The sequence below is a fragment of the Aphidius gifuensis genome, linkage group LG1 (genome assembly GCF_014905175.1).
Source record: "Aphidius gifuensis isolate YNYX2018 linkage group LG1, ASM1490517v1, whole genome shotgun sequence".
Lineage (NCBI taxonomy): Eukaryota > Metazoa > Arthropoda > Insecta > Hymenoptera > Braconidae > Aphidius > Aphidius gifuensis.
In genome coordinates this window covers 1-14,855 of record NC_057788.1, presented here as the reverse complement: position 1 = coordinate 14,855, position 14,855 = coordinate 1, and the positions used below count along the sequence as shown (strand labels likewise).

General features: G+C 23.3%; 5 protein-coding genes across 8 annotated transcripts; 4 read left to right on the top strand and 1 right to left on the bottom strand.

The window, feature by feature from the left end:
• The first annotated feature begins 37 nt into the window (after positions 1 to 37).
• Positions 38 to 3,033, top strand: LOC122860589 (EGF domain-specific O-linked N-acetylglucosamine transferase). 4 transcript variants are annotated; one of them, XM_044164473.1, is made up of 11 exons: positions 38 to 340; positions 685 to 878; positions 972 to 1,178; positions 1,280 to 1,428; positions 1,546 to 1,667; positions 1,741 to 1,861; positions 1,927 to 2,080; positions 2,144 to 2,344; positions 2,408 to 2,541; positions 2,628 to 2,730; positions 2,801 to 3,033. In XM_044164473.1, the coding sequence occupies exons 2-11, from the start codon at positions 693 to 695 to the stop codon at positions 2,969 to 2,971; spliced, it is 1,548 nt and encodes a 515-aa protein (XP_044020408.1). In that variant the 5' UTR covers positions 38 to 340; positions 685 to 692; the 3' UTR covers positions 2,972 to 3,033. The 4 variants fall into 4 exon arrangements, with proteins under 4 accessions (XP_044020408.1, XP_044020406.1, XP_044020407.1 ...); XM_044164471.1 differs by having other exon boundaries at positions 38 to 293; positions 1,504 to 1,667; positions 2,801 to 3,032; XM_044164472.1 differs by having other exon boundaries at positions 1,504 to 1,667; positions 1,744 to 1,861; positions 2,801 to 3,032.
• A 92-nt stretch (positions 3,034 to 3,125) lies between these two features.
• Positions 3,126 to 5,136, bottom strand: LOC122860585 (GPI-anchored wall transfer protein 1-like). Its single transcript, XM_044164463.1, has one exon. The coding sequence runs from the start codon at positions 4,877 to 4,879 to the stop codon at positions 3,242 to 3,244; it is 1,638 nt and encodes a 545-aa protein (XP_044020398.1). The 5' UTR covers positions 4,880 to 5,136; the 3' UTR covers positions 3,126 to 3,241.
• A 683-nt stretch (positions 5,137 to 5,819) lies between these two features.
• On the top strand, positions 5,820 to 8,150 carry LOC122847770 (serine protease hepsin-like). Its single transcript, XM_044145626.1, has 7 exons — positions 5,820 to 5,835; positions 5,925 to 6,244; positions 6,338 to 6,595; positions 6,674 to 6,794; positions 7,274 to 7,593; positions 7,660 to 7,917; positions 8,010 to 8,150. Exons 1-7 carry the CDS (start codon positions 5,820 to 5,822, stop codon positions 8,148 to 8,150), a joined length of 1,434 nt encoding a protein of 477 aa, XP_044001561.1.
• Positions 8,151 to 8,514: 364 nt separating this feature from the next.
• On the top strand, positions 8,515 to 9,491 carry LOC122847769 (serine protease SP24D-like). Its single transcript, XM_044145625.1, has 5 exons — positions 8,515 to 8,527; positions 8,617 to 8,939; positions 9,004 to 9,103; positions 9,179 to 9,261; positions 9,351 to 9,491. The coding sequence occupies exons 1-5, from the start codon at positions 8,515 to 8,517 to the stop codon at positions 9,489 to 9,491; spliced, it is 660 nt and encodes a 219-aa protein (XP_044001560.1).
• Positions 9,492 to 9,924: 433 nt separating this feature from the next.
• On the top strand, positions 9,925 to 12,423 carry LOC122847767 (ATPase WRNIP1-like). Its single transcript, XM_044145624.1, has 6 exons — positions 9,925 to 10,289; positions 10,378 to 11,191; positions 11,263 to 11,637; positions 11,728 to 11,885; positions 11,979 to 12,233; positions 12,312 to 12,423. The coding sequence occupies exons 1-3, from the start codon at positions 9,951 to 9,953 to the stop codon at positions 11,391 to 11,393; spliced, it is 1,284 nt and encodes a 427-aa protein (XP_044001559.1). The 5' UTR covers positions 9,925 to 9,950; the 3' UTR covers positions 11,394 to 11,637; positions 11,728 to 11,885; positions 11,979 to 12,233; positions 12,312 to 12,423.
• Positions 12,424 to 14,855: the final 2,432 nt, after the last annotated feature.

Here is a 14,855-nt window from a genome sequence, read left to right as displayed (position 1 = left end):
TTCTTATTTATTGTTATTATTAAGAGAGAAAGGTATTTTTATTTTTTTTTCTTTCTCATTTCTCAACGGGGTCATTATCATTTACATATTCATTTTTGTGAACCACATGGTGTCATGTCTGGAGAATTTGTTATATACCTATATTGTTTTTTTTTTATTTTGTCAAGCATCATCTGGCATCATCCAGCAAGCAGCTGATGAGTGTCGTCACAAGTGTCAAAAAGTGTAAACAATAATTTAAAAAATTTAACAGAAAAAGTAAAAACAAACAACAATAAAAAATTTATTTGATGGTAGTTCTAATTATTTATAAATAAATTAATTTAACATTTACATGTAGGTAAGTTGAAAAATTTTATTATTTCATTATTAAATTGACATTTATTTGGTGAATTTTTTTAATACTTGTTTTTTACTTTTTGTTAATTTATTTAAAAAAAGAAAAAAAAAAAAAATTCAATTCTAAATGTAAAATGTACATAAAAGTAGATATGAATATGTGATATTTCCTATATTAAGTAGATGTGTTTAAAAATGATGAGGTCATCCACCCACCTGTTTTTGATTAAAAAATAAATACACATTCTCTTCCATAGTTCCATTCATTCATGTTATTATTATATTTATTTTAAATTATTCTTTCTAGTCAAACAGTATAATAAAATTTATGTTATTGCATTACAGTGACCAGGATGAAGAGCCAACTACAATTAAATAAAATATACTTTTTAATAATTTTTTTATTAAATTTTATTGGACATCTTGATGGTTTTAATTGGAATGATATTAATTTACCAAAAAATCATGTTAAATATTATTTCAACACGTTTCCAAATGTTGAGAAATTATGTCGTAATGATCCAACATGTCCATATAAGGTAAATTGTTTTTTTTTTTTTTTTTTCTAAAATAAACATTCAAGTATATTATTGATTATTAATTATTGATTAATATTTAATTTTTCAATTTAGAATGAAATGAAAAAAAAATCATGCTGGGGATATGAAAGTAATTGTACATCTGAAAATTCATTTTCTATACCTCATTGTCCTGGTGATCACAAAGGTTGGGTTACATCTAAAAAAGCACAACTTGATACATTTTATAAACAGGGTGATTTTGGATATATAAAAGATCAAAAAAAAGAAATGTCAATAATTTGTGAACCATTATTTATTGTAAGTCATCATCATCATCATCATCAAAAAAATATAAAAACTTTTCTTTTTTACATTTAAATAATGATTGATGTATGTATCTATAAAATAAATTTTTTTAGGATGATTCATCACTTGAATGCTCTGAACATTTGAGATTTTGTCGTGGCAGAAATATCATGATTAATTTAACAAATTTAATCAACAGACATGAACAAATACGATACAACATGGATGTATTGAAAGAAGGTGAAATTAGTGGATTTTGCAAGTGAGTTTAAATTAAATTATACCTATAGCTTATCATAAATTGCTATGTGCATTAATTATTATATTTTTAAATAAGATTAAATGAAAAAAAATTGCAAGAAAATTGTGATCATATTAGTGCCTTACAATCATGGGGTCCAGAATTACGAAATTTTCGTAAATCAAAACGTCGACCAATTCGTGATGGTGATTGTGATGTAATCATCAGCAAGCCAACTTTTATTATGAAAATTGATGCAAGTTAGTATAAATAAAATTTTATTATTATTATTATTATTATTATTATTACTATTAATTTATTTATTTGTTGCAGCAGTTAATTTGTATCATCATTTTTGTGATTTTTTTAATCTTTATGCATCACTTCATGTTAATCAATCACATCCAAGTGCCTTTAGTTTGGATAATCACATAATGATTTGGGAAACTTATAGGTAATACATAATAATAATAATAATTATAATTATAAATATACAAGTTATTTCATTTCATTTTCTAGTTATCGATCAGCATTTCAAGATACTTTTAAAGCATTTACAAAAAATCCATTGTGGGATTTAAAAACATTTACTGGAAAAACAGTTTGTTTTAAAAATATTGTTTTTCCACTTTTACCAAGAATGATATTTGGTCTCTATTACAACACTCCACTGGTAAATAATTATTAATTATCATCATCAATTGTATATATTTATTTATTTATTTATTTTCATTAGATTTATGGCTGTGAAAAAAGTGGATTATTTAAAGCATTCAGTGAACATATACTTGATCGTCTTGACATTCCATTGAGACAAAGAAAAAATAAAAAAATTCGTGTTACATTGTTGAGCAGAGATACTAGATACAGAAAAATTTTAAATGAAGATGAATTAGTTGAAGCTTTAAAAAAAAATTCAGAGTATCAAGTTAAAAGAGTAAGTATGTTTTATTTAAATTTAATAATTTAGCAAAAAGCTACTTTATAATATACATTTCAGGTTGTTTTTAATAGAGACGTGACATTTAAAAAACAGCTAGAAATAACAAGAAATTCTGATGTATTTATTGGTATTCATGGAGCTGGTTTAACACATGCCATATTTTTACCAGATTGGGCTTCACTTTTTGAATTGTAATAATACAAAAATGTTTTTTTTTTTAACTTTTTGATTTAAAAAAACAAAATGCTTATATGTAATTGATTTTATTATTTTTAAGATATAATTGTGAGGATGCTGGATGCTACAAAGATCTCACTAGACTTCGTGGTGTTAAATATTTTACTTGGGAAAATAGCACAAAGATTTATCAACAAGATCCAGTAAGTATTATTATTTATTTAATAATTAATAATTAGCAATTTGTTTATTATTTGTTTTTTAAATCATCAGGGAACACATCCAGATGGTGGTGCACATGCTAAATTTACAAATTACAGTTTTGATGTCAATGAATTTTTAAGAATTGTATCACTTGCTGCAAATCATGTTAAAGAACAAATGTCATTTAAAAAATTCATTGATCCAAATTATGACAATGAACCTCCAAAACAAGAGCTGTAATAAATAATAATTTTAAAAATTTCGAAAAAATAATGCTCAAATAAATTTCAATTATATTATAATAATTTAGTTTAATTGTTTATTATACAAAAAAAAAAAAAAACATGTACATATTATTTAATTAAAGTTATTACATAATATAGGTATATTTATATAGAATACACATAGTTGTTGTATATATATAGGTATATAAATAATTAATAATTATAAATAAATTTAAAATCTAATGACTGACACAAATTGGAAGTTAGGGATTCCATCAATAATTAATTAAAGTTTTAGTTGAATATGGCATCTGTATAGACATATTGAAAAAAATATAACAACAGCAATATATAAAACAAGAATTTGTATAGATTGCCATGTACCAACATAGAGAGTTTTTGTTGACATATTAATAACACCAGTTAATAAATTTGATATTAAAAAAAATGCAAGACCATTATAATTAACAGCTTCAAATATTTCTGGACATTGATAAATCAATGGATTATCATCGTCAATGACATTTTTTTCCATATATTTAATTTTACTTTTATAATCTTTTTTATTTAAGCCACGTGCTGCTGCTGCTGCTGCTGCTGATTGATTGATACTATTTTTAGCACAAATAACATTTATAACATCAGTCATTATTTCAATTAACAATAATAATGTCAAAACAGCTGTACTTAATGTTATTATCCATGAACAGTAACCAGAATTAGCAAGTCTTCTTGATACACCAAAATTAAAATCACAAAATAATGTTACAGCACATGATTGCACACTTATCAATGATAATTTAATACAAAGTATCATTGATTTGTTGTAATGAATATTTATATTTTTACCAAATAAAATAATAGATAGCTGTTGTTTTTTTGATTTATAATAATTTTTTGTTTTATCATAATGACAATTATTTGTATTATATGTGGTGTAAATTAATTTACCAATAGCAATACCAATAAAATATATACCAACATATCCTGGTATTGACAATATACCTTCACGATTTGCTGATATAAAATCATTTCTTGGTGAATCACCAAGTATCCATTCTTTAATTCCTTTGGTACTTAATGCATATTCATGCATTCCAATAATCCATATACCAGATAATAATGAATATTTTGTACTAATTGCACTTGATATTGTGCTTGTAAATATTTTAACAAATGCAAGTGTTATAAAAAAATTCCAGTGTATACCATATTCAGTAATATGACGTTGATAGCCAGAAAATTCAACAGCAATAAATCTTCCAAAACCAAGTAGTAATAAAAATGCTGAATTTTTTGTACAATTTTTTGTATTTTCACTAAATTTTTTAAATATTGACCATTTTGGTCTTTCATTATTATATGCACGTGATTCTTGTGATACAAGTGCATTTGATATTATAAAAAATCCAACACCAGTATCCATTAAACTATAACCATATATTTCTGTTTTAGCATATTTACGTGGAAATATTTGAAAATCAACAGCCAATATACAAATTGATGTTATTATATTTGTTAATGCACGATAATTTGTTATAAATGGACGTTTTATTAAATTATTATTATTTTTACTATTGACATTATTATCATGATTCATATTATGATTTTTTGAACGATCAAGTATTATTAAAAAATTTATAATTGACATGACAATCATAATTATTGATACAGTTATTGTGTAATTTGATAATATTGTAAAACAAAGTACACATGGAAATACATTGAGCACAAATTCAATACATGTTTGTATTATTCTGTCTGGTTTTTTTTTCAATAAACCAATTATTGTTGCTGTTAATAATATTCCACATATATTTGGTAATAAAGCTAATAGTATTTCTTGTGATGTACTACCACCATGATTTGATACAAAATCTTCTTGTTCACGTTTATAACGTTGTTCATTTATTATTGATTCCATTGTTTTATAATATACTTAGGTATGTAATAATTTTTTGTTACATTGACCAAGTAACTTTACCGGTTTTGCATCAATATCCTATTAATAAATATAATTACAAGTAGTTTTAATATTTTTGTAATTTTATCATTTTTTAATTTATGATAAATTGTATCTGATGATGATTAAAGTTTTTTTTTTAAATTTAATAAATGAATAATTGTGTGTGTTTACACTGAGTTTTAGAGCAGACGTTTGACGTTTATCGGTTTACATATTAACACACATTTGTACGTTCAGCAGTGTGAGTGAGTGGTACATATACATATGTATTGCTATGTATTAATATCAAGCAATATCAATTATCAAGTATACCTATAGTTATAGATAAATCATATGAAAAAATATACATTTTTTAAATAAAATTTAAATTAATAATAGAGATGAAAATATTGTTGATGAATTTTATATCCCCCCTTATTAAGTAATTAAGTTGCGAATCATTATTATTATTTTTTTTTTTTCAAATACCTATAGGTATAATTTTATACGCAGATAAATTTTAAAATAAAAAAAATAAGAGTGTGCTAAGAACCTCATTTTTAATTTCAGGATAATAAAATTATACCTACAAAAAAAAAAAAAAAAAAAATAGCAAAATGCCATTAGATAAAATAATTTACAGCTGTAATAAATAAAATTAAAATATAACATAAAAATTTTATTTTTTATCTATCTATATATATAAGTAGGTATATATAGTAATTGTTGAAATATTTATTTAATGATAATAATTTTGTGGGTAGTTGCTCAGTATAATATAGGTATATACTTAATATTAAAATTATTTTTCATAGATATAAATTGACTATCTTTGCGATTAAAGACATCAAAAAAATAAAATAAAATAAAATAAAATAAAATGTTTTTTTTTTTACATTTAGCTGTAGTTGTTGTTTTAATGTTAATTACAAATGGTAAGTATATATATACCTATTTAATTTTAATATAATAATATATAGGTATAAATATATCTTTGATATTGATTTTAAATTTCTATTATTAGTATGTGATGCAAAAAAAGCCAATGAAATAATTGGCGGTACAACAACGTCAATTGCAGAGTATCCATTTATTGTATCAATTCAATGGTTAAATATTCATTATTGTGGTGGAACATTGATATCATCATCCTTTGTTTTAACAACAGCATCTTGTGTTAGTTTTGAAGCTGGTAGTTTTGTAACAAATTTTCAAGTACTTGCTGGTACAAATGATAAATTAAATACTTTTCGAAATGCAAAAATTCGAAATGTCATATATATTATTCTTCATTACAATTATGTACCATATAATTTTTGGGAAAATGATTTAGCAATATTAAAAGTAATTATATATTATATAGACTAATCATTCATTTATTTATTTTTGTATTTAATTATTATTATTATTAATTTTAATTTTTATTTGATGATATAGCTGGATCGACCATTTAACATGCACACTATTTCTATACGAAAAATTGCTGTTAGCACGAGTCAAAAATTATTTGTCATGCATTACAAAACAGCAGGATGGGGTGATAGATCAATACCACATTTTCAAATAACTCAATATTTACAAAAAATTAAATTAAAAAGTATTGATAAACAAGTATGCCATACAATATTTGGACAAGGTCTTTCACCATTTCAGGGTTGTGCAAAAGTTATTTATCCTAATCAAGAATTGTCAATGGTATAATCTTATTATTATTATTAACAAATAATTATATAAAAATTATATAATAATTTATTATTATGTATTATTTTTAAGGGTGATAGTGGCAATCCAATGGTCATTAATAATGAACTTGTTGGAGTCATTTCAGCTTATTCACGTGTCAAAGGAAAATTTATAATTTTTACTGAAATTTGGAATTATAATAATTGGATTCGTGGAGTAATGGCTGTATTTTAAAATATTTAATTATAACATAATTTCATTGTATTATTCCGACAGAATATATAATTATTTTTTTCATTTTTAAACTTTATTTATCTTTGTTGAAAAAAAATTATTGTAAAAATTTTAAGATGAAAAATAAAATTTAGAAGAAAAAGAGCTTTATCAGTGTTGTAATTGTTGAAATAATATTTATTTAATGATAATAATTTTGTGAGGGTAGCTCACTATACACATATACCTATATAGGTATATATCACGCATATTTATTAAAATTATTTTTCATAGATAAGTTAACTATCTTTGATTAAAGACATAAAAAAAAAAATGTTTTTTTTTTCACATTCAGCAGTTGTTGTTGTTGTTATTTTAATATTAATTACTGCTGGTAAGTATATATTTTAATATAATATATAAATATGTATCTTATTATGTGATTTTAAATTTCTATTATTATTATTTATTAAATAGTATGTGATGCTAAAAAAGCCAATAAAATAATTGGTGGTACAACAACGTCAATTGCAGAGTATCCATTTATTGTATCGATTCATTGGTCAAATTTTCATTTATGCAGTGGAAATTTAATATCATCATTGCATGTTTTAACAACAGCAAGTTGTGTTTTATTTGAAATTGGTCATGTTGCTGGTAATTTAATAATAATTGCTGGTACAAATGATAAATTAAATACACTGAACCTTGGACAAGTACGACATGTTCAATATACAATTTATCATGAAGAATATAATCCTTTTCAATTATGGAAAAATGATTTAGCAGTATTAAAAGTAATAATATATATTTTTTTATAATAATATATTTTGTAATTTATATTATTTATTATATATCAACAGCTGGATCAACCATTGAATGTCAATAATTTTTATACAAGAACAATTAGTCTTCGTACACGTCCAAAAATATTAGTACTGCATTATAAAACAGCTGGATGGGGTGATAGAACAATAGCTCCTATTCGAATGACACAATATTTACAAAGAATTAAATTAAAACGTATTAATAAACAAGTATGCCATATGATATATGAAAGGGATCTTGATTTATTTCAAAGTTGTGCCAAAGTTATTTATCCAAATCAAGGATTGACAACGGTATACATATATATATAATAAATAATAATTATACAATTATATAATTTAGGCGCATGTGAATATTTATATATATATATTTTTTTTTTTTGAAGGGTGATAGTGGAAATCCATTAGTCATTGATAATAAACTTGTTGGAGTTGTTTCTGCATTTTTGGATGTTAGAGGACAATTTGCAATTTTTACTGAAACTTGGCCTTATCATGATTGGATTGAAAATACAATGCGGCTATAAAATTGATATTAATATTCTGTAATAATTTTTTTTTTTTCATTCGTTTGTAAACATTAAGATAAAAAATTATACACTGGTAATTTAATAAAAAAAAAAAAAAAAATTTAATCTATAATTTTTAATTTTGTCTATTTATTAAAAAAAAAATTTTTTTTTTTTTTTTTTTTCTCAAATTAATTTTGACATAATTATCAAATTTTAAATATTTATTTAATGATAATCTATATAATTTTATACATTTAAAAAAATTCAACTTCAACATTCGTTTATATAAGTATAGTTGACTAACTTAAAAATTTATAAAGAAAAAAAATATATCCAACATTGAAAAATGTTTATTTGGTATTTTGTCATAATAATAATAATGAGCATAGCTAGTAAGTGAAAAAAAAATAAAAATAAATAAATAAATAAATTACAACAAATACATAATAATAATATTATATGATTTTTTTTATATATACAGTATGTGATGGAAAAAGTTCAAATAAAATTATTGGAGGTACAACAGTAGATATTGAAAATTATCCATATATTGTTTCAATAAAATGGTCAAATTGGCATGTTTGCAGTGGCAATTTAATAACATCATTACATGTTTTAACAGCAGGAAGTTGTCTTATATTTGATAATGGTCGTACTGTTATGTCAAATTTAGTAATAACAGCTGGTACAAATGACAAACTCGACAGATTTCAACTTGGACAAGTACGAAATGTTGAGTATATAATTTACCATGAAGAATACACTCCTCAACAATTATGGAAAAATGATTTAGCAATATTAAAAGTAATTATAGTTGTAAATCCTAATATATATACTATTTTATCGCAATCAATGTGTTTTTATTTAGTTGGAGATGTCATTTAATGTAAATTCTGTTTTCACAAGAATAATTGGTATTCGAACGAGTATATTAAATTTAGTGTTACATTTTAAAACAGCTGGTTGGGGTAATCAAGTTAGACCAATTTTTCAATTGACACAATATTTACAAAGCATTATAATTAAAAATGTCAATAAAATAGTTTGTCGTAACATGTTTAAAAGTGATATTCATTTATATCAAGGATGTTCAAAAGTTGTATATCCAAATCAAAAAATAACACCGGTAATTATATCATATAAATAATATTAATTATACCTATAAATGTTTTAAATAATATATTATTGTTGTTTTTATTATATACATATGTATAGGGCGATGGTGGTAATCCTTTGGTTATTAATAATCAACTTGTTGGACATATTTCTGCAACTATTGGCTCTGGTAGTACAATTATTTTTACTCAACTTTGGGGCTATAGTAATTGGATTCAATTTGTTATTTTTACATTTTGATAAAAATTTAAATTGAATAATGCGGTGTTTTTATTTGAAATTAATTTTGTCTTTATATACATTTTTCAAAAAAGTAAATATTGTACGCAAATAAAAGATATATCTATAAAATTTTTAAATTTAAAGATTTGTTTATTTTATTATTTATAATTTATTAATTTGATTTTTTTTTTTAAACCACAATTATTATCTATGAAATTATGTTTTATCAGTAAGCATGTATAGATGTATTTATTTAGTGATATTAAAGTTCAGTTACCTCAAATTAAATACAAAAAATAAAAAAAAAATTTTAATTTAATAATTTATACCTATACTTATTTATTTATCGTTGATTTTTTTTTTTTAAATTATATATAAAATTAGATCGGTAAATTAGTAATTTATCTTACCGAATTATATTTTTAGAGAGAGAGAAAAAAAAAAAAAAAATGGATTGATGGAAATATGTAAACAAAAATGGAATGTCCAATTTGTCAGTGTTTTTTTTTAAAATCTATAATAGAAAATCATGTTAACGATTGTTTAAATTTATCAAAAAAAAATGATACTATGTCATTCAAAAGAATATTTCCATTTGAAAAAAATACTGAAGACAATAATAGTCACTTGATAAAAAAAACAAAAATTGACAACAACAACAATATAATTTCTCTAGCTCAAAAGTTACAACCAAATTGTTTAGAAGATTATTTTGGACAAAAACATATTGTTGGTAAATCAACAGTGTTTGGTAAACTTTTTAATAAAAATGAGCTAATAAGTATGATATTTTGGGGTCCACCTGGATGTGGCAAGGTAATTAAACAAATAATATTATTTATATTTACATATAGGTACCTATATATTGATGAATATTATAGCAATTATTTATTTTTTTGTATAGACAACACTTGTTAATATAATTTGTAAAAAATTCAACATCAATAAAAAATGTCAAACAAAATTATTAAAACTCTCTGCAACATCATCTAAAATTGGTGATATAAAAATAGCAGTTGGTGCAGCTGAAAATGATAAAAAACATGGTCATAAAACAGTGATATTTATGAATGATATTCATAGATTTAACAAACTACAACAGGATATATTTTTGCCTCATATTGAATCTGGTACATTTATATTAATTGGTGCAACAACTGAAAATCCATTTTACAGTTTAAATTCAGCTTTACTTAGTCGTTGTCGTGTGTTTTCATTTGAAAAACTAAAATCTCAAGATATTAAATTAATTTTACTCAAAGCAATTGGATTATTAAATGGAAAAATACAATCAACAAATAATTCTTTAAATGAAAATGTTAATTGTCATGTTGATGAAAAATTTAAAATTAATACAGAAACTTTAGATTGGTTGATTGATACTTGTGATGGTAATGCAACAATTGCTATAAAAAGTTTAGAAAAAACAGTTAAATCAATAAACAACAACAAAGGATCATCTGCACTACTCATGACAATTGATGACATAAAAATTAACATGGAAAAAGTAGATGAATTTTCAGATAACAACAAATGTGATATGAATGTTTATTTGATTATGGCTTTGCATAGATGCATCAAAGATGGACATGAAAATGGTGCTTTATATTGGTTAGCAAGATTATTTAATGCCAAGGAAGATCCAGTATTTATTGCCAAGCGTTTAATTAATATTGCTAGTAAAGAAATATGTCTTGATGATGATCCAGAAGCTCAAAGTAAATAATAACAATAATAACAATAATAATAATAATAATAGATATTTTAATTTTGATTTTTTGTGTTACAGGTCTTGCTGTTAGTACAATGTATGGCTGTCAAATGATTGGAATGCCAGAGTGTGATGTTTTATTGGCACAGTGTGTTCTTTATTTATGCAGAGCTTCAAAAATCCCATATCATCATCAAATAAACTCTTGAAAATAATAAATGAAAAATGTTTAAATATCATGATAAAATAAAATGAGCTCTATAATTTAGAATTTTTTATCAGTATATATACATATATTATTTTATCTTACTCAAATATCTTGATTGAAAAACAAAATCATATATATATAAGTATACCTACTCATCAAGGCACTGCTGTCACATTCGAAAATGATTTTTAAAATTGGTTCTTGGTATTATTTTTTATCACTATTAAATATTATTTTTATTACGAGTAAGTATAATGAAATATTCCACTAAATATATTTAATTGTCAATCAATGAGAAAAAAAATCATTTACTTAATTATTAAAATTATTAACAGAATCCAATCATGTTGCATCGAATCCCAAAATAATTGCTGGTACAACTGACAGACGCAATAGACAAGGAACTGGACAAGTCAAAAATGTTGCATGGGTTGTATATCATGAAGACTATGATCCCCATCAATTATGGAAAAATGACTTGGCAATATTAATTGTAATTAATCATATTTATATTATTTTTATTCTTTTTTTAATTTAATGTCTATTTAATAATATTTATTTATATATTCAACAATGTGCTATATAGCTAGAATCACCAATTATTCCAAATTATAATACCCAAGAAATTTCAATTCGTAAAATTGCCTTTGTTCCTAATCGTAAAATAAAAAGTACCGGATGGGGTGGCCATGTAACATCAAATTTCGAAATAATTGAAAATTTTCAAAGAATTTATTTGGAAATGAAAATTAATACAAAATGTCGTGATATTTATGGATTTGACATTGGTATCAATCAGAAATGTGCCAAGACTCTCGAGATAAATCAAGCAATTTCTTTGGTAATAATTATAATAATCATTTATTTTAATCAAATTATTTGTTTTCTATTATTTTATTTATTTATTTTTCAATGACAGGGTGATGGTGGAAATCCATTGATTGTTGATCAACAACTTGTTGGAATTGTATCTGTCTATTTATTGACAGGAAGTCGTGTTATTGTTTTTACAAATCTTTTGGGATATGTCAATTGGATTGAAAGAATTGTTGAGTTGTATTGATTAAATTTAACAAAAACTTTGTGTTTTAAAAACTTATAAATCAATATATGAATATCAATGAAAAAATAAATAAAAGATATTTTAAAAAATGTTTTATTATTAATTTAATAATCTAGGTAGACTACTTTATATATTCCTATTTCATAATGAGCTTATTTTACTTTCATGATGAAGTAAAATTAATTTAAAAAATGAAAAATTTAGTAATAATAATAATAATAATAATAATAATAATATAAAAAATATATTAGTAGGTTTCTATATTATTATTAAACACATTGATATATATATTATGATAACAAAATAAGTATAAAAAAAGGTACTTCTAGGCATAGATTATAACATGCTTTATATTTTTATTTATTTAGAACTAGAGAGAAAAAAGTAGAAACTCAGGAAAAGATGTAGCTAAGGAAAGGATAGAGCTAAGGAAAAGATGTAGCTAAGGAAAAGATGTAACTAAGGAAAAGATTTTACAAGCACAAGACCCACCGCGTGGAACTTTTTTTATTCTAAGTTTCTGTTATTTTCGAAAACGGCAGCTCCTTCCCTATAGTGGCAATATCCTTTCCATAGCCAATTTTTCCTTTAGCGTTTTATTTATTTTAAATAGGATGTTGCCACACGTTAATTTATAAAGAATTAATTTAGTCAAAGAAATAAAGTTACAGGCAATATCTTTTTCTCAGACATTTGTTAATAGCTGTTTATTTATTTGAACATACAAAAAGCTATGGAAAAAATATACGAATAAGACCCAGGTTTAAATCCTTTTTTTTGGCGGAGGAACTTTTTTTTTCCAAGTTTCTGTTATTTTCGAGAACGGCAGCTCCTCCCCTACTCATAGAAGCCCACAAAACTCCTCGAAACCCCCTTCCTTTACGAAATTTTGGGGAGGTTCCACCGAGTGGGTACAAAAATCTCCGGTCGAAAAGAGCATGTGGCGGTTTCTATAGGATTGAGATGAATCGAGACTTTCGCGTATTTCGTTTTTTTTTTAAGCAGAAATTGGAGACACAGCTTAAATAAATAAAATACCAAGGACAAACAGTAGATAAGGAAAAGGCAGAGCTAAGTAAAGAATGTTGTTTCTAGGAAGATATCTTTTCAATAGCTTTTTATTTATTTAACTAAACAAAAAGCTATGGGAAGAATAGCTAAGGAAAGGAAGTTGCTTACCTATTAATTTCAAATGAATTGATTTAGCCAAAGAAATTAACACGTAGGCAACATCCTTTCTATATACATTTTTTTCATAACTTTTATTTTATTTATTTAATATTTTATTTATTTATTTAATAAAATAAAACCTATGAAAAAAATGTCTATGGAAAGGAAGTTGCCAGCTACCTGTTAATTTTTTTGGCCTAAGCAATTCTTTATTAATTAACCTGTGGCCACATTCTTCCCTTTTTTTTTTCATAGCTTTTTATTTATTAACCTGTGGCCACATTTTTACAGCATTAATTTCTATTAAAAAAAATTTTTTTTGTCAAATCGCTGTAAAAATAATCTACACTGCAAATTTATTTATTTGGCAACTTCTTTTCTTTAAAAACACTTGCCATTATTAATTATTTAGCTATTGGCAAATTTTTCTAAAGAAAGGAAGTTGCTATAGATAAATAAATCCGCAGAGTAGATTAATTTTACAGCGATTTGACAAAAAAATTTTTTTTCAATTGTAGATAAGAAAGGTGATAAATTAATTGAAAAAAAAGTCATTCATGAATATAAATGAATAGTAATAAACACATAATAAATTTTGTGATTAGCAACATTCTATGAAATGCCTAGAACTTTTTCTTTGGTAACATAGTACCAATTTTCAAACAATTTAAATTTGTTTTTGGAAATGATATTATAGAATTTTACATAAGTACATTCAATGATATTTTGATTTGAAAAAATTCCATTAATATTATTAAATAATATTATTAAGAATCATAATAATTATATAATGGTAAGAATTTTTTTTATTTATTTTTGTTTAATATATATTAAAATGAGGTTATGTTTTTTAATTTTTATATTTTTTTTTTTTTTCTTTTTTCTTAATTTATCTTAATTTAATCAATCTTAAAATTTTAATGAATTAAAAAAAAAATAAAATCAATAGCAATAAATATATATTAATTCCTTTTTTAATTTTTCTTTTACAGGCAATGAATATAGATATAATCAACGAAGATATATCTATTTCAGAAGATAAAAATTCATCACAAAATAATGATTTTATTATTGATGATAATACATCGTCATCAGATGATGATAATCATGATAATAATTCTATTGATGATGATACTGATGATGATGATACAATTGACAATGATGATGATGATGATAATGATAATAATAATAAGAAGAAAAGAAAATCAAAAAATTCAAATAGTAATTCTA